This window comes from Oncorhynchus mykiss, chromosome 13 (assembly GCF_057628025.1).
Source record: "Oncorhynchus mykiss isolate SJ-2025 chromosome 13, ASM5762802v1, whole genome shotgun sequence".
NCBI lineage: Eukaryota > Metazoa > Chordata > Actinopteri > Salmoniformes > Salmonidae > Oncorhynchus > Oncorhynchus mykiss.
The window spans coordinates 10,569,145-10,593,977 of NC_143034.1; the positions used below are offsets into that span (position 1 = coordinate 10,569,145).

At 41.1% G+C, this 24,833-nt stretch overlaps 1 protein-coding gene across 1 annotated transcript; it reads left to right on the forward strand.

Moving 5' to 3' along the window:
* The first annotated feature begins 757 nt into the window (after positions 1–757).
* On the forward strand, positions 758–23,762 carry LOC110513772 (myosin heavy chain, fast skeletal muscle). The gene is made up of 41 exons (XM_090195012.1): positions 758–834; positions 2,129–2,174; positions 2,306–2,533; positions 2,837–2,983; positions 3,386–3,542; positions 4,526–4,553; positions 4,818–4,926; positions 5,095–5,187; positions 5,362–5,422; positions 5,559–5,657; positions 5,942–6,045; positions 6,448–6,586; positions 8,077–8,195; positions 8,363–8,512; positions 8,607–8,777; positions 10,751–11,054; positions 11,349–11,413; positions 11,509–11,596; positions 11,713–11,830; positions 11,949–12,072; positions 15,039–15,175; positions 15,450–15,705; positions 15,942–16,184; positions 16,517–16,693; positions 16,789–16,934; positions 17,114–17,204; positions 17,506–17,895; positions 18,017–18,143; positions 18,332–18,450; positions 18,769–18,965; positions 19,101–19,284; positions 19,395–19,560; positions 19,882–20,006; positions 20,168–20,476; positions 20,698–20,901; positions 21,052–21,177; positions 21,306–21,476; positions 22,385–22,489; positions 22,586–22,681; positions 23,049–23,180; positions 23,630–23,762. The coding sequence occupies exons 3-41, from the start codon at positions 2,318–2,320 to the stop codon at positions 23,648–23,650; spliced, it is 5,814 nt and encodes a 1,937-aa protein (XP_090051138.1). The 5' UTR covers positions 758–834; positions 2,129–2,174; positions 2,306–2,317; the 3' UTR covers positions 23,651–23,762.
* Positions 23,763–24,833: the final 1,071 nt, after the last annotated feature.

Below are 24,833 nucleotides of genomic sequence, written 5' to 3' on the forward strand. Positions count from 1 at the left end.
AGATATAGAAGCACGGTAGCTAGGAAAAACTCCCTAGAAAGGCAGGAACCTAATAAGAAACCTAGAGAGGAACCAGGCTCTGAGGGGTGGCCAGTCCTCTTCTGGCTGTGCCGGGTGGAGATTATAACATAACATGGCCAAGATGTTCAAACGTTCATAGATGACCATCAGGGTCAAATAATAATAATCACAGTGGTTGTAGAGGGTGCAACAGGTCAGCACCTCAGAAGTAAATGTCAGTTGGCTTTTCATAGCGGATCATTCAGCGTTAGAGACAGCAGGTGTGGTAGAGAGAGAGAGACCAATTACTCTACAATGTAGAAAATATTAAAAATAAAGAAAAACCCTTGAATGAGTTGGTGTGTCAAAACGTTTAACTGGTACTGTATATAAACAGTTGATGATGAGGATTAATGCCACTAAACTGGAACTAAATAAGGTCAGATTAGATTTAATGAAAACTATTTCAGGATATTGGGGCAACATGGACTCCACTACAGTATTTGAGGGTCAGTGGTAGTCACATTGGAATCAATTTGATTAATCAAACTTTTGATATCGTCATAACTATTAGGTATGAAATCTCTCATTTATGTTAATATTGTGAAATTAAATTCTTAGAAAAACATGTCATTTAAAAGTAATGTAATGGGAGTGTGGTGCTCCTGGAAGTGGGAGGTGCTAGTGAGACACAGAAATAAACACCTCTCTCATCCAATTCATGTCCTTTCCCAGAGTGGTCCATAATTAACTTTTGCTTGGTTGGCACTTCCAACCAGATATAAGGAGGCTGAGGCCCCAGCATCTATGAGTCAGATACCTTCTTCCTCTGTGGTAAGACCTCTCCACCTCCTTAGAGTTGTACATTTGTCTCATCTTTGTACTCAGCAACGGAGGCAGTAGCTAACTGCACTGTTTGAATTGAGTTCTGTAAGATTTTACAATATTAAATCAAGTGGCATTAAAAATAATGTATTTTTTAATGTGTTTTACATCAAATCTGAGACTTTCATTTACAGTCAGAAGTGGTGCTCCTGCACTTGAAAGGGTGTTCTAGAATGTAACTGGGTTTTATGGGAATTTATTTGAATTCCTGACAGAATGTGTAGTAAATTGAGTTGGTGTTCTAGAATGTAACTGAGTTTCAGGGGAATTTATTTGAATTCCTGACAGAATGTGTAGTAAATTGAGTTGGTGTTCTAGAATGTAACTGAGTTTCAGGGGAATTTATTTGAATTCCTGACAGAATGTGTAGTAAATTGAGTTGGTGTTCTAGAATGTAACTGAGTTTCAGGGGAATTTATTTGAATTCCTGACAGAATGTGTAGTAAAGTGAGTTGGTGTTCTAGAATGTAACTGAGTTTCAGGGGAATTTATTTGAATTCCTGACAGAATGTGTAGTAAATTGAGTTGGTGTTCTAGAATGTAACTGAGTTTCAGGGGAATTTATTTGAATTCCTGACAGAATGTGTAGTAAATTGAGTTGGTGTTCTAGAATGTAATTGAGTTTCAGGGGAATTTATTTGAATTCCTGACAGAATGTGTAGTAAATTGAGTTGGTGTTCTAGAATGTAACTGAGTTTCAGGGGAATTTATTTGAATTCCTGACAGAATGTGTAGTAAATTGAGTTGGTGTTCTAGAATGTAACTGAGTTTCAGGGGAATTTATTTGAATTCCTGACAGAATGTGTAGTAAATTGAGTTGGTGTTCTAGAATGTAACTGAGTTTCAGGGGAATTTATTTGAATTCCTGACAGAATGTGTAGTAAATTGAGTTGGTGTTCTAGAATGTAACTGAGTTTCAGGGGAATTTATTTGAATTCCTGACAGAATGTGTAGTAAATTGAGTTGGTGTTCTAGAATGTAACTGGGTTTCAGGGGAATTTATTTGAATTCCTGACAGAATGTGTAGTAAATTGAGGTGGTGTTCTAGAATGTAACTGGGTTTCAGGGGAATTTATTTGAATTCCTGACAGAATGTGTGGATGTGTAGAAAATGAAAGTTACCAGTTGCACCTGTAGTTGAATTAGACATGTAATGATTGAGTTAAATGTTTTCTAGCCCTTCAGGGGATAAATTATAAGGCTTTAGACTTGTGTGTTTTCACAACACTCTAATGTGTCACAGGGTCCTCCAAGAAGTACACATTCATCTTTAGGAGGGGAAAAAGAAGGTGAGACATGGTTTGAGTCTCCACATAAAAAGTGATGACAATATTTTGTGAGATACCGCTCACATAACTCTGCTGACTGGGGAGGAAGCACCACAGAGTCAATCATGTTTCATGTTTCATCTCTTTACTAGTTATCCGTCACCATGAGTACGGACGCGGAGATGCAAATCTACGGCAAGGCTGCCATATACCTTCGTAAGTCTGAGAAGGAGAGGATGGAGGCACAAGCCGCACCCTTTGATTCAAAGAACGCCTGCTATGTGACAGACAAGGTGGAGCTGTACCTTAAGGGTTTAGTCACTGCCAGGGCCGATGGGAAGTGTACTGTAACAGTCACGAAACCTGACGGCAGTAAGGAGGTAAGTCTGATCAGAAAATAATTCAAATTCAAGTTTGTGCAATTACTCTAATTCTTGAAAAGTCAACTAAATGCAAAAACAAACATCCAATGTTTTTTTGTAAGCAGAAAATAACCTTCAGAACCTTTAGAATTTCTCATGACTTGTCAAGAATCATCAGTTATGTGTCAGTGGGTGATAACCAAGTAGTGGGACTAAATGTGGATATGATTTTTTTTAAAGATTGCTTGTATTTAATGAGTAAAAATCATTCAGTCATGTCCAGTTTGATCTGTGTGTAATCTAGATTTCTGACTGTTTCAGGAAGGAAAAGAGTTCAAAGATGCAGACATCTATGAGATGAACCCCCCTAAGTACGACAAGATTGAGGACATGGCCATGATGACCTACCTGAATGAAGCTTCTGTGTTGTATAACCTCAAAGAGCGTTATGCAGCATGGATGATCTACGTAAGAAACCTGCACATACAAAGACACACACACATGAAGATAATAAACACACACATACATGAAGATAATAAACACACACACATGAAGATAATAAACACACACATACATGAAGATAATAAACACACACACATGAAGATAATAAACACACACATACATGAAGATAATAAACACACACACATGAAGATAATAAACACACACATACATGAAGATAATAAATACACACACATGAAGATAATAAATACACACATACAGTCCTACACATAAATGAATGGTAGAAACCAAAACATATCAATACAGTAGATCCACATCAGTAAACCAAAGTACACCCACATCCTCACATAAATCCAGGTAAATGTCAATCTGACTTTGTTAATCTCCTAAATTAATTATGCTTTCATCCAGACCTACTCTGGGCTCTTCTGTGCCACGGTGAACCCCTACAAGTGGCTCCCAGTGTACGACGAAGAGGTTGTCAACGCCTACAGAGGGAAGAAGAGAGTGGAGGCTCCACCCCATATCTTCTCCGTCTCTGACAACGCCTTTCAGTTCATGATGATTGGTACGAGCTCTCATGGATGGATGGTTGGATCAATCAAGCACATTTATTTATAAAGCCATTTTTACATAAGCAGATATCACAAAGTGCTTATACAGAAACCCAGCCTAAAACCCCAAACATCAAGCAATGCAGATGTAGAAGGAAAAACTAGAGGGTAATCAGGCTCTGAGGGGTGGCCAGTCCTCTTCTGGCTGTGCCGGGTGGAGTGTATGAGATTACATGGCCATTGAGGCCAGATCGTTCTACAAGATGTTCAAACATTCTTAGATGACCAGCAGGGTCAAATTATTATCACAGTGCCTATAGAGTGTGCAACAGGTCAGCACCTCAGGAGTAAATGTCAGTTGGCTTTTCATAGCCAAGCATTCAGAGGTCGAGACAGCAGGGAGTGAGAGAGACAGATAGGGAGAGTCAAAAAAAAGCAGGTCGAGGACAAGGTAGCACATCCGGTGAACAGATCAGGGTTCCATAGCCGCAGGCAGAACAGTTGAAACTGGAGCAGAAGCACGACCAGGTGGACTGGGCACAGCCAGGAGGCATGGTCCTAGGGCTCTGGTTCTCAGAGATAGAGAGAGAGAATACTTAAGTTCACACAGGACACCAGTTAAGACAGGAGAATTGCACCAGATAGGACAGACTGATCCTAGCCCTAGTCTTCAGTAAAGACTTAAAGGTCGAGACCTAGTCTGTGTCTCTCACATGATTAGACAATCCATAAAACTGGAGCTATATGGATGTCCACAAGTGTATATATTTCTCAAAGTCCATAAGTGCTGATGGATGGATGGATGGATGGATGGATAGTTGGGTGTTAAAATATGCTTCAGAGTTTTCTAGTCTAGGTTAGAACAGTTTGTTTGGAAATATCTGATTTAACTTGAATGGAAAATGTTCGAAAATGACATTTGTGATGATGCTATGAATACAATAATGTCCTCACAATGTTGCTTGAGTATGATAAGTAATGCGTTTTTTGGTTCCAGATAAGGAGAACCAGTCCGTCCTGATTACGTAAGTTGTTTACTAAAATGTCACTTGAGAAAGTGTTTCTATTGTAATAAGTTGGGTCACTTGGTGTGATGAAATACATGACATTATGGATGGATTAGAGCATCAGGTTATGTGTAATAACGAGTCGATGAGAAGGATTATTTGTTAAAGACTTATGTCAGAACACAGGTTAACAGTGTATTTTTCTATGCTATTTCTTAGTGAAAGCCAATCTGACACTCAAACATGTAACTAAAACCCCTCTTTCTCTGTCATATAAACCAGTGGAGAATCCGGTGCAGGAAAGACTGTCAACACCAAGCGTGTCATCCAGTACTTTGCCACCATTGCAGTGTCTGGTGGCAAGAAGGAAGCAGACCCCAACAAAATGCAGGTAAGTTGTTCTCATGTTTGCCTTTTCATCACATTTCAGTTTGGTTTGGCTGTGGAAACTTTTTTTCAAGCTGTGAATCATGTTTCAAGAAATTTGTTCAAGCAATCGAGCGAAAACAAACTTGAACACTTTTCCAGTTTTTGAGCAACTTGTGTTTGTCTCAATCAGGGGTCTCTTGAGGATCAGATTATTGCAGCTAACCCTCTGCTGGAGGCTTACGGTAATGCCAAGACAGTGAGGAACGACAACTCGTCTCGCTTTGTAAGTGTGAAGGGCAGACGTTGGAAGTTACCTTTTTTTGGAAAAATATATTTCAGTAGTTCCCTATTGTTAAATCAATAGATGTCCAACAAACTGTAACAGTTGAAGGTCTCTTTCAAAGTAAAATGTTGATTTATTTGTTGACCTATTTCTAACCCCCATGCTCTACTACAGGGTAAATTCATCAGGATTCACTTCCAAGCTGGTAAACTGGCTAAAGCTGACATTGAGACCTGTGAGTTGGTTTGATTGGTTCTAAAATCTTTCCTAAATTCACAGATTATTTTTTGGAGATCATATCATCAAATTTGATTTCATTTTATGTTTTCCCTCTCTCTCTGTGTCACTTGCTCTCTCTCTTTCACCCTCAGACCTGCTGGAGAAGTCCAGAGTCTCCTTCCAGCTGCCTGACGAGAGAGGCTACCACATCTTCTTCCAGATGATGACAGGCCACAAACCTGACATAGTTGGTACGACAAAGTAGAGTTTCAGGGGAAATTATTCCCACCCCCATCTATGGAATATATAAAAGATATTCATAGTACACACTAATAATACTATTACAATGATTACATCCAAGGTAACAAGGCATCTAGACATGGGTCAGGTCTCTGGGAAATATCTATGAAGTAATACACTGTGATGCACTAGTAATACTACATGTATCATTGAGTCCATCTATTGAGTAAAGGAGGGAGAGATACTGTAAAGTAGGACAGCAGAATTCTATGAGATTTAACTTTGTTGTCCACAGAATTGGCGCTCCTCACCACCAACCCCTACGACTTCCCCATGTGTAGTCAGGGACAGATCGCTGTGGCCAGCATCGACGACAATGAAGAGCTGGATGCCACAGATGTGAGTCAAACAAAGGATTAACCAAACTCTAGATATGGAATGGATAGGACCACCATACACACTGAATGCTCTGTGTAATTCCAACTTGGTGGCAGCTGGGAATTTTCATGTATTTTTTGTTTGATTCTAAATGCCTTGTGTTAGTTAGACATGTGCCTCAAGGAACTCTTCATGCCTTCACACTTCGCCTTGAGGCACATACATGTAAGACATTCACAAGAGAGCGCCACTAAGTGCCCTGTGGAACTGTGAAAACTCATTTTGTGCTGCCATCTACTAATGTGTTTGCCAAGAGTCAAATCAATCCATCCCATTGGTTCTCAGTGAGCAGCACAGAACTGTAGTGCAACTGACCAAACTACTGTTCAGTTCATCTCTGTTGTACTTCCTCTTTAATGTCAGGATGCCATTACAATCCTGGGCTTCACTAATGAGGAGAAGCTTGGAATCTACAAGCTGACAGGAGCTGTAGTGCACCATGGCAACATGAAATTCAAGCAGAAGCAGCGTGAGGAGCAGGCCGAGCCAGACGGCACAGAGGGTGAGTCCCACTCATAGATATACAATATGTAGAGCATTAGTCCCATTCCCAGTCCCCAACATAGAAATAGAACACCAAAGACAGACAGTGCCACATGAAAGTGTAATGTAAATTCTCCACCAAGGACGCACACTCAATGTAAATGAATCCATCTTTATTAACAGTTAACTGGAGCGTTTCACGAAGTCAATACAAGCTTGATGACAACTCGGACATATATGGTTGCATGGGTTTTGTTTCAAAATTTATTACCGGGGTGGTATTCCTTTCATTCTTGATGAAGGCTCTGATTCAATGCTTTAACCTTATCTTTATCACATGATCCATAAAGGGACCACTCTGAACATATCTCAGAATACTTTTTACACCACTTACGTATGTCTACGTGTGGGTGTGCAAGTTGCGTTTATATTTTTTTAAATCGATTTCTCCGTTTAATGATTGTTACTTCCAGCTGAACACGCTATCCCACACTCACACATCTCTCAAACCGGGGCTAAATTCCTGCTTAGTCAATCACACAATACTCACATCCACATTCACTTAGTACTATTCTCAAACACACTCAGTAATCTCCCTTATTACTCCTTATGCATCTTCAACTACTCTCTTGTCGTTACCGCATATGCATGCATATGTATCTTCAATGGTTCTCTTGCCGTTGCTTCCTATACATATCAATTAACATCTAGTGCACCCTGTGTTGTTCCCAGTGGTTCTCATACCATGTAGACACTTCTCACATAAATGCCTACAATAACACCTAATGCTCAATAACACCTTGCTTTTTTTAGAGGTTCTCAGACCACGTAGACACTTCTCATAAATGCCTACGACAATTGTCAGTGGGGCTTTTCTTGCCCTCACTCTAGTCTTCTCCTCAGACTAACTCTAGCCTTCTTCTGAGACTAACTCTAGTCTTCTTCTCAGACTAACTCTAGACTAACTCTAGCCTTCTTTTCTTCTCAGACTAGCTCTAGTCTTCTCCTCAGACTAGCTCTAGTCTTCTCCTCAGACTAGCTCTAGTCTTCTCCTCAGACTAACTCTAGTCTTCTCAGACTAACTCTAGTCTTCTCAGACTAACTCTAGTCTTCTCAGACTAACTCTAGTCTTCTCCTCAGACTAACTCTAGTCTTCTCCTCAGACTAGCTCTAACTTTCTTGTTGTAAATTATATGCAAAATTGTATACAAATTGTATACAAATTATTTTGTGGCGGCAGGGTAGCCTAGCGGTTAGAGCGTTGGACTAGTAACCGGAAGATTGCAAGTTCAAATCCCCAATCTGACAAAGGTACAAATCTGTCGTTCTGCCCCTGAACATGCAGTTAACCCACTGTTCCTAAGGCGTCATTGAAAATAAGAATTTGTTCTCCCACTGCCGGACTACACAGAGAAGATCAATCATCCTGTTTGTTGACGCCAAATTGTAATGGAAATTCTCCATTACGTCTTGTGTTCATAAAGCTATTGTTGTTGGTTCTCTCTCCAGTGGCTGATAAAATCGCCTACCTTCTGGGCCTGAACTCAGCTGAGATGTTGAAGGCTATGTGCTACCCCAGAGTGAAGGTCGGCAATGAGTATGTGACCAAGGGACAGACTGTGGCTCAGGTAAGACTGCAAAACACAGCATCTAAAATGTTCTGAGCACCATAATTATTTTGGGACGAGCGCATTGCTTTTTTTTAATTGTGATGCTGTTTATCCCAAGGTCTTATCACCTTATCACCAGACATGGTCAATATCTCATGTATTAATTTGAGGTATTATCATTGCAGGTTAATAACTCAGTCAGTGCTCTGGCCAAGTCCATCTATGAGAGGATGTTCTTGTGGATGGTCATCCGTATCAATGAGATGTTGGACACCAAGAATCCAAGGCAGTTCTATATCGGTGTGCTTGACATTGCCGGGTTTGAGATCTTTGATGTGAGTATGAGACCAGAACAAGACAATTAGATGTGATTGAGATGGATTACAACCTTGTATGATGAAATTATCCCTTTTAAAACTCCATCAACAGTTCAACAGCATGGAGCAGCTGTGCATCAACTTCACCAATGAGAAACTGCAACAGTTTTTCAACCACACCATGTTCGTCCTGGAGCAAGAGGAGTACAAGAAGGAGGGAATCGTCTGGGCCTTCATTGACTTCGGCATGGACTTGGCTGCCTGCATTGAGCTTATTGAGAAGGTAAGCTGTCTGTGAGGATTGTAACGCACCGCAAAAGCGAAACTCATAGTGAGCCCTGTGTGAGACAATATCACAGTGGTACAACGTATCTGACTGTTGAGAACTCAATATGTTTCCTATTATGTGCCTCTAAATGAATGTAATCCTAAATAGAATGCTTACTAAAGGAATGAATGTGATCCTAAATAGAATGTTTACTAAAGGAATGAATGTGATCCTAAATAGAATGTTTACTAAAGGAATGAATGTGATCCTAAATAGAATGTTTACTAAAGGAATGAATGTGATCCTAAATAGAATGTTTACTAAAGGAATGAATGTGATCCTAAATAGAATGTTTACTAAAGGAATGAATGTGATCCCAAATAGAATGTTTACTAAAGGAATTAATGTGATCCTAAATAGAATGGTTACTAAAGGAATGAATGTGATCCTAAATAGAATGTTTACTAAAGGAATGAATGTGATCCTAAATAGAATGTTTACTAAAGGAATGAATGTGATCCTAAATAGAAACATCACTAATTTGCAGTGGTAGGCTAAGTAGTCAAATGGCATACTTGAGTAAAAGTAAAGATAACTTAAAAGTAAAAGTCAACCAGTAAAGTACTACTTGAGTAAAAGTATTTGGTTTTAAACGTACTTAAGTATCAAAAGTAAATGGAACTGCTAAAATGTACTTAAGTATCAAAAGTAAATGGAACTGCTAAAATGTACTTAAGTATCAAAAGTAAATGGAACTGCTAAAATGTACTTAAGTATCAAAAGTAAATGGAACTGCTAAAATGTACTTAAGTATCAAAAGTAAATGGAACTGCTAAAATGTACTTAAGTATCAAAAGTAAATGGAACTGCTAAAATGTACTTAAGTATCAAAAGTAAATGGAACTGCTAAAATGTACTTAAGTATCAAAAGTAAATGGAACTGCTAAAATGTACTTAAGTATCAAAAGTAAATGGAACTGCTAAAATGTACTTAAGTATCAAAAGTAAATGGAACTGCTAAAATGTACTTAAGTATCAAAAGTAAATGGAACTGCTAAAATGTACTTAAGTATCAAAAGTAAATGGAACTGCTAAAATGTACTTAAGTATCAAAAGTAAATGGAACTGCTAAAATGTACTTAAGTATCAAAAGTAAATGGAACTGCTAAAATGTACTTAAGTATCAAAAGTAAATGGAACTGCTAAAATGTACTTAAGTATCAAAAGTAAATGGAACTGCTAAAATGTACTTAAGTATCAAAAGTAAATGGAACTGCTAAAATGTACTTAAGTATCAAAAGTAAATGGAACTGCTAAAATGTACTTAAGTATCAAAAGTAAATGGAACTGCTAAAATGTACTTAAGTATCAAAAGGATAAATAAGAACCATTTCAAATTCTGTATACTAACCAGATGACACAATAAAAAATAAACAACATGTATTGTCGAGTAGCCAGGGGCTATTCACTCCAACACTCAGACATAATTTACAAACAAAGCATTTGTGTTTAGTGAGTCCGCCAGATCAGAGGCAGTAGAGACGACCACAGATGTTCTCTTGATAAGTGAGTGAATTGGACCATTTTCCTGTCAAAATGTAACTTTTGGGTGTCAGTGAAAATGTCCTTTCTTTAGGAATGTAGTGAAGTAAAAGTTGGCAAAAATATTCATTTTAAATTCAACCTTTCAATTAACTAGGCAAGTCAGTTAAGAACAAATTTTGATGTACAATGAGTGGGTTAACTGCCTTGTTCAGGGGCAGAACAAGAGATTTTTTACCTTGTCAGCTCGGGATTTGATCTAGCAACCTTTCGGTTACTGGCCCAATGCTCTAACCACTACACTACCTGCCGACCTTCTGTTGGCAAAAATATAAATAGTATATAAAGTACAGATACCCCAAAAAACTACTTAAGTAGTACTTTAAAGTATTTTTACTTAAGTACTTTACACACTGCTAATTTGATATACATCTCTTTTCGTAAAGCCATTGGGCATCTTCTCCATCCTTGAAGAGGAGTGCATGTTCCCCAAGTCTTCAGACACTACCTTCAAGGACAAGCTGTACTCCCAGCATCTTGGCAAAACAAAGGCGTTTGAGAAGCCCAAGCCTGCCAAAGGCAAGGCAGAGGCCCACTTCTCCCTGGTGCACTACGCCGGCACTGTGGACTACAACATCGCTGGGTGGCTGGAGAAGAACAAGGACCCCCTGAATGACTCAGTTTGTCAGCTGTACGGGAAGTCCCCAGTAAAAATTTTGGCTGTCCTGTATCCCCCTCCCCCCCCTGAGGGTAAGACTAGCATCACATCACAATATTTAACTAAATACTAGTTACAACTCAGACCCAAATGTTCTTTAGTCTTTCAAAGTATCACAATTTCTCAAAGTTTATCACTGTGTCTCATTGGCAGCATTTGTCTCTAGTGTGAAATTTACCAGAGATTCTCTGGTTTATAAATAATATGCTTTCTGAAAACAAGACCACTCTAGATTTCTTACATATTCTTATTATTATTCTATTTATTCCACCCGCTCTAGGAAATGTAATTTTCTAGTTATCTTTAACTTTCCCCCATTTTAACAGATAAAGCCAAGAAAGGAGGCAAGAAGAAGGGTGGTTCCATGCAGACTGTGTCCTCCCAGTTCAGGGTGAGCTTTTGAAATGTGTAGATTCAGTCCTTCAAAAGGTGCAATTATTCTAAATTACAGTCGGCCTGAGAAAATGGTTTGTAACCCCCTTACAGGAGAACTTACATAAGCTGATGACCAACTTGAGGAGCACTCATCCTCACTTTGTGCGCTGCCTGATCCCCAACGAGTCAAAGACTCCAGGTACAAGAAATATTGAATTAAATATGTCATCTTATCAGTACAGTATCAGTAACCATAACAATCCCAATCTATAACCTGTTTATTAGTATTAAAAGAGACTTGTTTTGTTTTACCAGGTCTGATGGAGAACTTCCTGGTTATCCACCAGCTCAGGTGTAATGGTGTACTGGAGGGTATCAGGATCTGCAGAAAGGGCTTCCCCAGCAGAATCCTCTATGCTGACTTCAAACAGAGGTACACGTACACACATACCAATGCACAAGGGTTTTCCCAGCATCAGAATAGTCTTACCTTTTATGAAATATAACCAACATATTACAACTTGACATGTTAAAAATGTCTCCTCATTCAGGTACAAAGTACTGAATGCCAGTGTCATCCCTGAGGGCCAGTTCATGGACAACAAGAAGGCTTCTGAGAAGCTGCTTGGGTCCATTGATGTGAATCACGAGGATTACAAGTTTGGACACACCAAGGTCAGTTAAATACCTCCAATAAAAGCTGACAACAAAACACAACTTGAATGATAATTGAAACCCGTACCATATAAAATCTCTCCAGGTGATCTATCCATCCTTATGTTCTTTCTTCTTCATTTAACTAATGGAAAAGGGGGAAAAACATTGTAGTGTTTTTTTCCCCAGTCATTCATCACAGGTATAGAAGAGAAACTAAAGTCATTATCATATACATTGTGTTAGAGTGGTATGGCTGCAGTTGTCTGTATCAGTGCACATTATTTATCTACTGTGCCTTCAGAAAGTATTCACACCCCTTGACTTTTTCCCACATTTTGTTGTGTGAAAAGTTGGGATTTAATTGTGATTTGTTGTCAATGAGCGACACAAAATATTCTAATGTCAAAGTGGAAGAAAAATTCTAACATATATAACATTATGAAAAACAAAACACTAAAATATCACACTAATAAATCTTGATTACATAAGTATTAAACCCTCTGAGCCAACACATGTTCGACTTCCTTTTGGCAGCGATTACAGCTGTGAGCCTTTCTGGGAAAGTCTCTAAGAGCTTTCCACACCTGGATTGTACAATATTTTAACATTATTCTTTTAAAAAATTATTCAAGCTCTCTCAAGCTAGTTGTTGATCATTACTAGACAGCCATTTTCATTTGCCATAGATTTCATGCCAATGTAAGTCAAAACTGTAACTTGGCAATTCACAAAGTGTAATCAGTTTGACCCATCTACCAATAGGTGCTTTTCTTTGCGAGACATTGGAAAACCTCCCTGGTCTTTGTGGTTGAATCTGTGCTTGATGTGCACTGCTTGACTGAGGGACTTTACAGATAATTGTAAGTGCGGGGTACAAAGATGAGGTAGTGATTCAGAAATCGTGTTAAACACTATTATTGCACACAGAGGGAGTCCATGCAACTTATTATTTGACATGATAAGCACATTTTTACTCCTAAATCTATATAGGGTTGCAGTATAAAAGGGGTTGAATTCCTATTGTTTGAAGACATTCTAAAAACATATTTCCACTTTGACATTGTTGACATTAGTAACTAACAACTTAGACACAACCTCTTGTTCTGTGTATTCATCACAAGTATAGAAGAGAAACTAAACTCATTATAATTTGCATTATGATAGAGTGGTATAGTTGCAGGTACAGTGCCTTGCGAAAGTATTCGGCCCCCTTGAACTTTGCGACCTTTTGCCACATTTCAAGCTTCAAACATAAAGATATAAAACTGTATTTTTTTTGAAGAATCAACAACAAGTGGGACACAATCATGAAGTGGAACGACATTTATTGGATATTTCAAACTTTTTTAACAAATCAAAAACTGAAAAATTGGGCGTGCAAAATTATTCAGCCCCCTTAAGTTAATACTTTGTAGCGCCACCTTTTGCTGCGATTACAGCTGTAAGTCGCTTGGGGTATGTCTCTATCAGTTTTGCACATCGAGAGACTGACATTTTTTCCCATTCCTCCTTGCAAAACAGCTCGAGCTCAGTGAGGTTGGATGGAGAGCATTTGTGAACAGCAGTTTTCAGTTCTTTCCACAGATTCTCGATTGGATTCAGGTCTGGACTTGGCTTGGCCATTCTAACACCTGGATATGTTTATTTTTGAACCATTCCATTGTAGATTTTGCTTTATGTTTTGGATCATTGTCTTGTTGGAAGACAAATCTCCGTCCCAGTCTCAGGTCTTTTGCAGACTCCATCAGGTTTTCTTCCAGAATGGTCCTGTATTTTGGCTCCATCCATCTTCCCATCAATTTTAACCATCTTCCCTGTCCCTGCTGAAGAAAAGCAGGCCCAAACCATGATGCTGCCACCACCATGTTTGACAGTGGGGATGGTGTGTTCAGCTGTGTTGCTTTTACGCCAAACATAACGTTTTGCATTGTTGCCAAAAAGTTCAATTTTGGTTTCATCTGAACAGAGCACCTTCTTCCACATGTTTGGTGTGTCTCCCAGGTGGCTTGTGGCAAACTTTAAACAACACTTTTTATGGATATCTTTAAGAAATGGCTTTCTTCTTGCCACTCTTCCATAAAGGCCAGATTTGTGCAATATACGACTGATTGTTGTCCTATGGACAGAGTCTCCCACCTCAGCTGTAGATCTCTGCAGTTCATCCAGAGTGATCATGGGCCTCTTGGCTGCATCTCTGATCAGTCTTCTCCTTGTATGAGCTGAAAGTTTAGAGGGACGGCCAGGTCTTGGTAGATTTGCAGTGGTCTGATACTCCTTCGGTTTCAATATTATCGCTTGCACAGTGCTCCTTGGGATGTTTAAAGCTTGGGAAATCTTTTTGTATCCAAATCCGGCTTTAAACTTCTTCACAACAGTATCTCGGACCTGCCTGGTGTGTTCCTTGTTCTTCATGATGCTCTCTGCGCTTTTAACGGACCTCTGAGACTATCACAGTGCAGGTGCATTTATACGGAGACTTGATTACACACAGGTGGATTGTATTTATCATCACTAGTCATTTAGGTCAACATTGGATCATTCAGAGATCCTCACTGAACTTCTGGAGAGAGTTTGCTGCACTGAAAGTAAAGGGGCTTAATAATTTTGCACGCCCAATTTTTCAGTTTTTGATTTGTTAAAAAAGTTTGAAATATCCAATAAATGTCGTTCCACTTCATGATTGTGTCCCACTTGTTGTTGATGCTTCACAAAAAAATACAGTTTTATATCTTTATGTTTGAAGCCTGAAATGTGGCAAAAGGTCGCAAAGTTCAAGGGGGCCGAATACTTTCGCAAGGCACTGTATATGTATCTGTACATTATTAATCTACAACTGTACAATAACTAACATCTTAGAAACAACCTATCCCATGGTATGTTTGTAACCATAGCAAAGTTAATGTTGTTTAAATCAATCTAGTGGTTTGACCCTTTCTATCTGTCACCATCTGTGGTTCCATTGACCGTGTTAACCTGTGTCTCAGGTGTTCTTCAAAGCCGGTCTGCTGGGTGTCCTGGAGGAGATGAGAGATGAGAAGCTGGCCGCTCTGGTCGGCATGGTCCAGGCTCTCAGCCGTGGATTCCTCATGAGGAGAGAGTTTAGCAAGATGATGGAGAGGAGGTGAGGAATAGTAGACATCTTGGCAAAAAAAAATTGTGGTATTTATTTTCATTCTTGAAGTATATAAAATGCTTATTGAGCTTAACATGACTGACCTGTCAGTCCTTGCATCTACACGATGTCTCTGAATTTAATAGGGGTTACATTTCCCTAGCTCCATTCCTCAGCTGTTAACAAACAGTGGTGTGGGGCCCCATTTTGTTGTTCATCTAATCCCAGAATGTAGCTTTAAGCATGTCACTCACCATGCCACTCCATCCTTTCTGTCGACCAGAGAATCAATTTACTCCATCCAGTACAACATCCGCTCATTCATGAATGTCAAAACCTGGCCATGGATGAAGTTGTACTTCAAGATCAAGCCCCTGCTGCAGAGCGCTGAGACTGAGAAGGAGCTGGCCAACATGAAGGAGAACTATGAGAAGATGAAGACAGATCTGGCCAAGGCTCTGTCCACGAAGAAGCAAATGGAGGAGAAGTTGGTGTCCCTGACACAGGAGAAGAATGACCTGGCACTCCAAGTTGCATCTGTGAGTGAACAACTACACTCATATGGGCACATTTACATATACATGAATACACACACATACACACACATATAAACACACTGTAAAGTATGTTGCTGGCTCACACATGTTTAATGCCCATGTTATATATTGTATATATTTCATGAATGTCTATTAATTTGCTCTGACCTTCTTGACTAAAGTGTATATTTTGATACAGGAAGTTTGGTCGCTGATATTTTCTCCTGTTCTGAAATCAGGAAGGAGAGAGTCTGAACGATGCTGAGGAAAGGTGCGAGGGGCTCATCAAGAGCAAGATCCAGCAGGAGGCCAAACTCAAAGAGACGACCGAGAGGCTGGAGGATGAGGAGGAGATCAATGCTGAGTTGACTGCAAAGAAGAGGAAGCTGGAAGATGAGTGCTCTGAGCTGAAGAAGGACATTGATGACCTGGAGCTCACCCTGGCCAAAGTGGAGAAGGAGAAGCACGCCACTGAAAACAAGGTCTTGTGTCTTACAGTCTAACCAAGCAATAATCAACTCCAAACATAGTTTAACAGAAATGGAATTCAAGTTGTATTGTGGGTGCAGGAAAAATAAATACACAATAGTGGAATTTCAGTTGCGTGGTACTCCCAACATTCATTGTATGTTCTGCTCCCCCTCATTTATGACTTCCATTCAGTAGACTGGCATGGTGAACACTGACATCTAGTGTTGAATATATAGTACAGTAATTGTTGATGCTGTGCAAATCTAAATGAAATGAATGCAATATATAACAAACTCTATCTCCCCTTTATGGTGAAGTATAATTATGTTGTGGCCATTTACAGGTTAAAAACCTGACAGAGGAGATGGCGTCTATGGATGAGAGTGTTGCCAAGCTGACCAAGGAGAAGAAAGCCCTCCAAGAGGCCCACCAGCAGACACTGGATGACCTGCAGGCAGAGGAGGACAAAGTCAACACTCTGACCAAGGCCAAGACCAAGCTGGAACAGCAAGTGGACGACGTGAGTGGAGTTTGACATTTTGGCCATGATAGTATGTAAGATGATATTATCTTCAGTTGTTTAGATTTTAACAATATATGTTTTTTATCTTATAGCTTGAGGGTTCTCTGGAGCAAGAGAAGAAGCTCCGTATGGACCTTGAGAGATCCAAGAGAAAGCTGGAGGGAGATCTGAAACTGGCCCAAGAGTCCATAATGGACCTGGAGAACGATAAGCAGCAAGCTGATGAGAAAATCAAGAAGTAAACACAAACAAATGACTACAGTATTAGCTGCTATAATGGTTGTTCTTGACTAATTCTTGTTATTATGAATTAGCATTTGCATGTGATTCTTAAAAGCCAAGTGAATGGTATGATTCTCTCTCTTTACACTATCAAACAAAAACTAACTCTGCAATCAACGTGTTTGTGTTTCCTAGGAAGGAGTTTGAGACCACCCAGCTCCTCAGCAAGGTTGAGGATGAGCAGTCTCTGGGAGCTCAGCTGCAGAAGAAGATCAAGGAACTCCAGGTACAGTACAGGATATAAGCTCCAGTACAGAAAAGCACAGACTTTAATCATTTCCTGAAAACCATTATTCTGGTAGCACACATTTTTCCAGGTGGTTTCTGACAGCTGAGTAGGTTGGAAGATGGTGGTTCTGTACAATGAGGTTTTGGCTCCTGCATGGGACACTGTCTACTGAACATATTAGTGCAACTTCGTATTAAACATATTTATGCAAAATATACATACTATTATTATTTTGTGGAGTTCAGTTGTTTCAACTGTATTGTAGTGTTCATCCCCCTGCTCCTGCCCCCTGTTCTAGGCCCGTATTGAGGAGCTGGAGGAGGAAATTGAGGCTGAGCGTGCTGCCAGGGCTAAGGTTGAGAAGCAGAGGGCCGATCTCTCCAGGGAACTTGAGGAGATCAGCGAGAGGCTGGAGGAGGCCGGAGGCGCCACTGCTGCTCAGATTGAGATGAACAAGAAGCGTGAGGCTGAGTTCCAGAAGCTGCGTCGTGATCTTGAAGAGTCCACCCTGCAGCATGAGGCCACAGCCGCCGCTCTGCGCAAGAAGCAGGCCGACAGTGTGGCTGAGCTCGGGGAGCAGATCGACAACCTGCAGCGCGTCAAGCAGAAGCTGGAGAAGGAGAAGAGCGAGTACAAGATGGAGATTGATGACCTCTCTAGCAACATGGAGGCCGTCGCCAAGGCTAAGGTGAGTAGTGATGTTTTGGTCAAGCAGTGTTGAGTAGGGTCAACTACATTACCATTCAAGTGACCTGAAGATGACAGGAGTCACATATATAAAGTAACGATGGAACATGTTTCACTAACAGGGCAATCTGGAGAAGATATGCCGTACTCTTGAGGACCAGCTGAGCGAGCTCAAGACTAAGAATGATGAGAATGTTCGCCAGGTCAACGACATCAGCGGACAGAGAGCCAGACTCCTGACAGAAAATGGTACCATCAACAATAAACAACAAGCCAATGCCTTCCTTCAGTAAAACACAATAATGTACTGGGAGCTATATGCACATAGTTTATACTGCATAATTCACCACCTTACATTTCCCTACGATACCTCAAAATACATTTTCAATCCAAGAGAACAGAGACCCTATTTACAAGATGCCCCTCTGTCCCTGCAGGTGAGTTTGGTCGCCAGCTTGAGGAGAAGGAAGCCCTGGTGTCTCAGCTGACCAGAGGCAAACAGGCCTTCACCCAGCAGGTGGAGGAGCTAAAGAGGGCGGTTGAGGAGGAGGTCAAGGTAAGGGACCAAAAATTGAGAGTTTAGAGCCATATCTTCACACAGATGGTGACTACGCCACCCTCAGAGACTCCTACTGTCTCTCCACCCTCAGAGACTCCTACTGTCTCTCCACCCTCAGAGACTCCTACTGTCTCTCCACCCTCAGAGACTCCTACTGTCTCTCCACCCTCATAGACTCCTACTGTCTCTCCACCCTCAGAGACTCCTACTGTCTCTCCACCCTCAGAGACTCCTACTGTCTCTCCACCCTCAGAGACTCCTACTGTCATTTGTTTGACTCTCTCTCTAATCTGTCTTTGTCTTTCTTTCTCACAGGCTAAAAACGCACTGGCCCACGGTGTCCAGTCTGCCCGCCATGACTGTGACCTCCTGAGGGAGCAGTTTGAGGAGGAGCAGGAGGCCAAGGCAGAGCTGCAACGCGGCATGTCCAAGGCCAACAGTGAGGTGGCTCAGTGGAGGACTAAGTATGAAACTGATGCTATCCAGCGCACAGAGGAGCTGGAGGAGGCCAAGTGAGTCGCACGCAACAGAAAAACTCAGATATGGTGTGGATGGTGAGGGTGCTCTGACAAAATGTTACATCAATATGTATTGTTTTTTAAAGTAAAAAAAGTTACACCATAAAACCACCCTCTGTTGTCCAACAGGAAGAAGCTGGCCCAGCGTCTGCAGGATGCTGAGGAGACCATTGAGGCGACCAACTCCAAATGTGCCTCCCTGGAGAAGACCAAGCAGAGGCTGCAGGGAGAGGTGGAGGACCTCATGATTGATGTTGAGAGAGCCAACGCATTGGCCGCCAACCTCGACAAGAAGCAGAGGAACTTTGACAAGGTGAAAATGAATAAACCTATATTTTTTTATAAATTGTACAATCTTTCTTATTTCTAATTTAATAACGCTTCATCTATGACTTCTCATGAAAATTCCATGGATTCTCCTAGGTTCTGGCAGAGTGGAAGCAGAAGTATGAGGAGGGCCAGGCTGAGCTGGAAGGAGCTCAGAAGGAGGCTCGCTCTATGAGCACTGAACTCTTCAAGATGAAGAACTCCTACGAGGAGGCTCTGGATCATCTGGAGACTCTGAAGAGAGAGAACAAGAACCTGCAGCGTGAGCATTTGACAGCAGTTCTATTTGCCTCATGTTTGACTAGTGTTTTGAAAATGGAGGGAACAGCAAAAATCAAAACTACTATTACACCATTTCAGAAATGTCATGTACAGTATAATTTGTATATATCGTTTTACTTGTAATTGCTATTTCCTTTAACAACAGTAGGAAGTTCAGGGCAATTACAGTTGTAGGACCATATGAAGTGCTGTTAATTAATGTTACTGTTAGTTATGATTCAATATCAACTTCAGTACATTGGTGATATCCGCTGGAAATCCCATGAGTCTAAACTGCTCCTGTGTGTTTGTGTGTGTGCAGAGGAGATCTCTGACCTGACTGAGCAGATTGGAGAGACTGGCAAGAGCATCCATGAGCTGGAGAAGGCCAAGAAGACCGTGGAGACAGAGAAGTCTGAGATCCAGACCGCTCTGGAGGAGGCTGAGGTACAAACTACAGCTGTTTGATGGGAAAAGCAGTGTTACACTTGCCAACACCAGCTACAGTCCAATGATCCTTGTATTGGAGGTTATTGTAGTCATATATATTTAATTCCTGCATCCAAATGTATTGAACACAATTGGCCTGACTGCTTCTGTTTGTCCAGGGAACACTGGAGCACGAGGAATCCAAGATTCTGCGTGTGCAGCTGGAGCTGAACCAGATCAAGGGTGAGGTGGACAGGAAGATCGCTGAGAAGGACGAGGAGATGGAGCAGATCAAGAGGAACAGCCAGAGGGTGGTTGACTCCATGCAGAGCACCCTGGACTCTGAGGTCAGGAGCAGGAATGATGCCCTGAGGGTGAAGAAGAAGATGGAGGGAGACCTGAACGAGATGGAGATCCAGCTGAGCCACTCCAACAGGATGGCCGCTGAGGCCCAGAAACAGCTGAGGAATGTACAGGGACAGCTCAAGGTAAAGGGACTGGGACATCAGGTTCAAAAATCTGAACATGGAGAGGGATTTGTTTGTGAATCTGTAGAAAATAATAGAACAGAGAAATTGAATAGAGTGAACAATGTGCTGTAGAAAGGGAGGGATACTGGGGAAATTCTTCCCAGTGAACATTTCTATCACACATTCTATCACCCCTACTTCCACAAGTCCTAATGAACGTATGTCATTGTGAACCCCAGGATGCCCAATTGCACCTTGATGATGCCGTCCGTGTCGCAGAAGACATGAAGGAGCAGGCAGCCATGGTGGAGCGCAGAAACGGTCTGATGGTGGCTGAAATCGAGGAGCTAAGAGTTGCTCTGGAGCAGACAGAGAGAGGCCGCAAAGTGGCTGAGACTGAGCTGGTAGACGCCAGCGAGCGTGTTGGACTGCTGCACTCCCAGGTATGGGTCAAAGTCATTTCTAATGAAAATCAACCAAGCATACCGTTTAAACACACCTTGAATTCAACAATTCTTGCTTTGAGAGTTGAATCATTTCAGCCTTGTAAGTTCTCTTTAGAGCTAAACAAATAGTATTGTTTCCTCTTTCAGAACACCAGCCTTCTGAACACCAAGAAGAAGCTGGAGACTGACCTGGTGCAGGTGCAGGGAGAGGTGGACGACATCGTCCAGGAGGCCAGGAATGCAGAGGAGAAGGCCAAGAAGGCAATCACTGATGTGAGTCCTTGAATTACATCAACTTGATTTGTCCCCATGTGCCAATGATAGCTGGGCTGGTAAAGAACAACAAAGATCTGCGAGGGACATTAACATTGGTGCATAAATTAAACAAACTATTATTCCAGGCGGCCATGATGGCTGAGGAGCTGAAGAAGGAGCAGGACACCAGCTCTCACCTGGAGAGGATGAAGAAGAACCTGGAGGTCACAGTCAAGGACCTGCAGCACCGCCTGGATGAGGCTGAGAATCTGGCCATGAAGGGAGGCAAGAAGCAGCTCCAGAAACTGGAGTCCAGGGTGAGTTATCAGCAGGGTGGATTAGGGTGGTTTGAAAGACTGATTGCTGGAAATGTATTTGATCATGTAAAATACAGAGGAGAATTATGTAACAACTTTCTCTCTTATTAACCCACCTTAGTCAGGAGTTCCCAAATGTCTTTGCATCAGGGACCCCTTCATAATATCAGAACACAACTCTTACTTTAGAGTCAGATATAAATATTATCCACACAGTTTTACTATGACTTCAGCAGTGCATAGTTGGACTAATCAAGTCTTGGCCCCCGGGAAAGAACATAAAAACATTACTCTCTAGAAAATTGTGCTTCTCCTCTCACTTACCTTAAAAATAAAGACGTAAAAATGTATTTATGTCGGTGCTTCTGTCTTGCTGTGGACTCACTTGGCAAACTTCGCAATCCCCCATAACAGAAGCAAACTCATAACATTAAAGCAGACGAGTGGCGGCCTCTATTGGCCATACTGGTACTGCAACATGCACTGCTAAATGCACGACAAAATCGGTCAAATAAAAAAAGAGTCCTATAAATTATAACTTCAAGAAGAATTGAGTTTAAAAAATATATATAATTGTTGGAATAGTGGGCCTACCAGTATCCCTGTGAGCCTCCCAGGCCCATGTTGTACATCTAAGGGTTAAGAACATAAACAGTGGATGAATAATATTACATTGTATTGGACCTTCTAATCTTGTTCCACAGATCCTTGGTAGTTTCATCTGTTGTTGCTAGCAATATTCATTCACAAATTTAAATGTAAATTCCACTTTGGGAACCACTTGGAAAAGAACATAATGAAAGACAACAAGTGTGCCTCCTTGACTGGGTAAAAGACTCTACCTCTGTTTTTACAAAGATTTGTTTCACCACCTCAAACAAATGCCTACATGTATTTATTCCACAAAGGTGCGTGAGCTCGAGACTGAGGTGGAGGCTGAGCAGAGAAGAGGTGTAGACGCAGTCAAGGGAGTCCGGAAGTATGAGCGCAGAGTCAAGGAGCTCACTTACCAGGTAAGAGAAAGTGCATTCTTTACACTCTTGACACTAACACAGAGAGGTTTGTGTATAAAACTATACTGACACTGATTCTTTGATGTTTTCCCACAGACTGAGGAGGATAAGAAGAATGTTAGCAGACTTCAGGACCTGGTAGATAAGCTGCAGATGAAAGTGAAGGCCTACAAGAGGCACGCTGAGGAGGCGGTGAGTCACTGACAAAACTTCATGTCCATACAGTTTGACGGGTTGCTACAGCAACAACACATCAGTCAACAATGACAATTGACAGTACAAGTAAATGCTGATGAAATGATGCACATTTCTAAATGCCTCCTATTCGTTTCCAACTTAAAGGAGGTGGGGTTGAATATGAATTTGCTGCACCAGGGGCTGGTCTAGTGATTGTGCTGGAGGCAGTGGTTTGATCCCCTGTTCTGCCACTCACTTCCTCTGCTGTATCATCCAGCTCCCTGTATACATTGTTATCCTAAAAAGAGAATATTAATTTGCTACCTGAAGCATCAAACTTTAAATGCTGATGTTCTGCTCTCCCTCTCTTTTCCTCACCCAGGAGGAAGCAGCAAACCAGCACATGTCTAAGTTCAGGAAGGTTCAGCATGAGCTGGAGGAGGCTGAGGAGCGTGCTGACATCGCTGAGACTCAGGTCAACAAGCTCAGAGCCAAGACCCGTGACTCTGGAAAGGTACAGAACTGCTGCTAAACCTGTACCTGACTCATGTTCAGATATGACCACATCAACACCACCTATGATTCAGTCTTCTCAGAGGTCAATACAGACCTTTTACACTCAACTGTATTGAAGATCTCTAAGAAGAACATTTCAGGAAGGGCTAAACAATCTAATGAGAGTAATTCAGTTAGTACTTCAACATCTAATATCCAAGCTGAGTACTGCGCACTAAAGACTTGATCCATTATATTCTATCCATATATTTATCATGTTAATAATTATTACTGATCCATTATATTCTATCCATATATTTATCATGTTCATTATTATTACTGATCCATTATATTCTATCCATATATTTATCATGTTGATTGTTATTACTGATCCATTATATTCTATCCATATATTTATCATGTTCATTATTATTACTGATCCATTATATTATTTATTTCTTCTTACAGGGAAAAGAAGTTGCTGAATAAACAAGACCAAAGTATTGAAGATCAAAGTCTTACCATTTTCCTGTGATGCATAAAATATGATTTTCATGGTGAAATGTTGAGCATTGATTAAAAACATGTGGATCTACATACACTTCCTTTGTGACTGTGGATTTATTACTCAACAAACAGCTTTTTAATATCATAATATATTGTACTTTAAATAATGGAGCAATCTGGGATTCCAACAACAAACGTGGTCACCCTGAAAAAGCAGTCCGTTTTTATGGTAAACAGATGAGGGATGAGCCTGGAGAAATGTAACCACTCTCAAATCCTCAGACTGAGCTATGGATGCAAGGACTGCAAGTCTGTTCTTGCTTCGTCACACTTATAGATTTCAATGTAGTTCAGCCTCTGCATTTAAGCTGCTTCTTTTTGCAAGGTAATGCTGGTAGATTGCCGTTGGAAATAATGACTCTAGTGTGTAAAAATCTGACACTGGCTAAATATGCAATTATTAAAATATAAATTTCGAGCCTTACCACCAGGAGTTGATTTTGCACTTGTATTTATTATGGATGCCCCTTAGTTCCTGCCAAGGCAGCAGCTACTCTTCCTGGGGTTTATTATGGATGCCCCTTAGTTCCTGCCAAGGCAGCAGCTACTCTTCCTGGGGTTTATTATGGATGCCCATTAGTTCCTGCCAAGGCAGCAGCTACTCTTCCTGGGGTTTATTATGGATGCCCATTAGTTCCTGCCAAGGCAGCAGCTACTCTTCCTGGGGTTTATTATGGATGCCCATTAGTTCCTGCCAAGGCAGCAGCTACTCTTCCTGGGGTTTATTATGGATGCCCATTAGTTCCTGCCAAGGCAGCAGCTACTCTTCCTGGGGTTTATTATGGATGCCCATTAGTTCCTGCCAAGGCAGCAGCTACTCTTCCTGGGGTTTATTATGGATGCCCATTAGTTCCTGCCAAGGCAGCAGCTACTCTTCCCGGGGTTTATTATGGATGCCCATTAGTTCCTGCCAAGGCAGCAGCTACTCTTCCCGGGGTTTATTATGGATGCCTATTAGTTCCTGCCAAGGCAGCAGCTACTCTTCCTGGGGTTTATTATGGATGCCCATTAGTTCCTGCCAAGGCAGCAGCTACTCTTCCTGGGGTTTATTATGGATGCCCATTAGTCCCTGCCAAGGCAGCAGCTACTCTTCCTGGGGTTTATT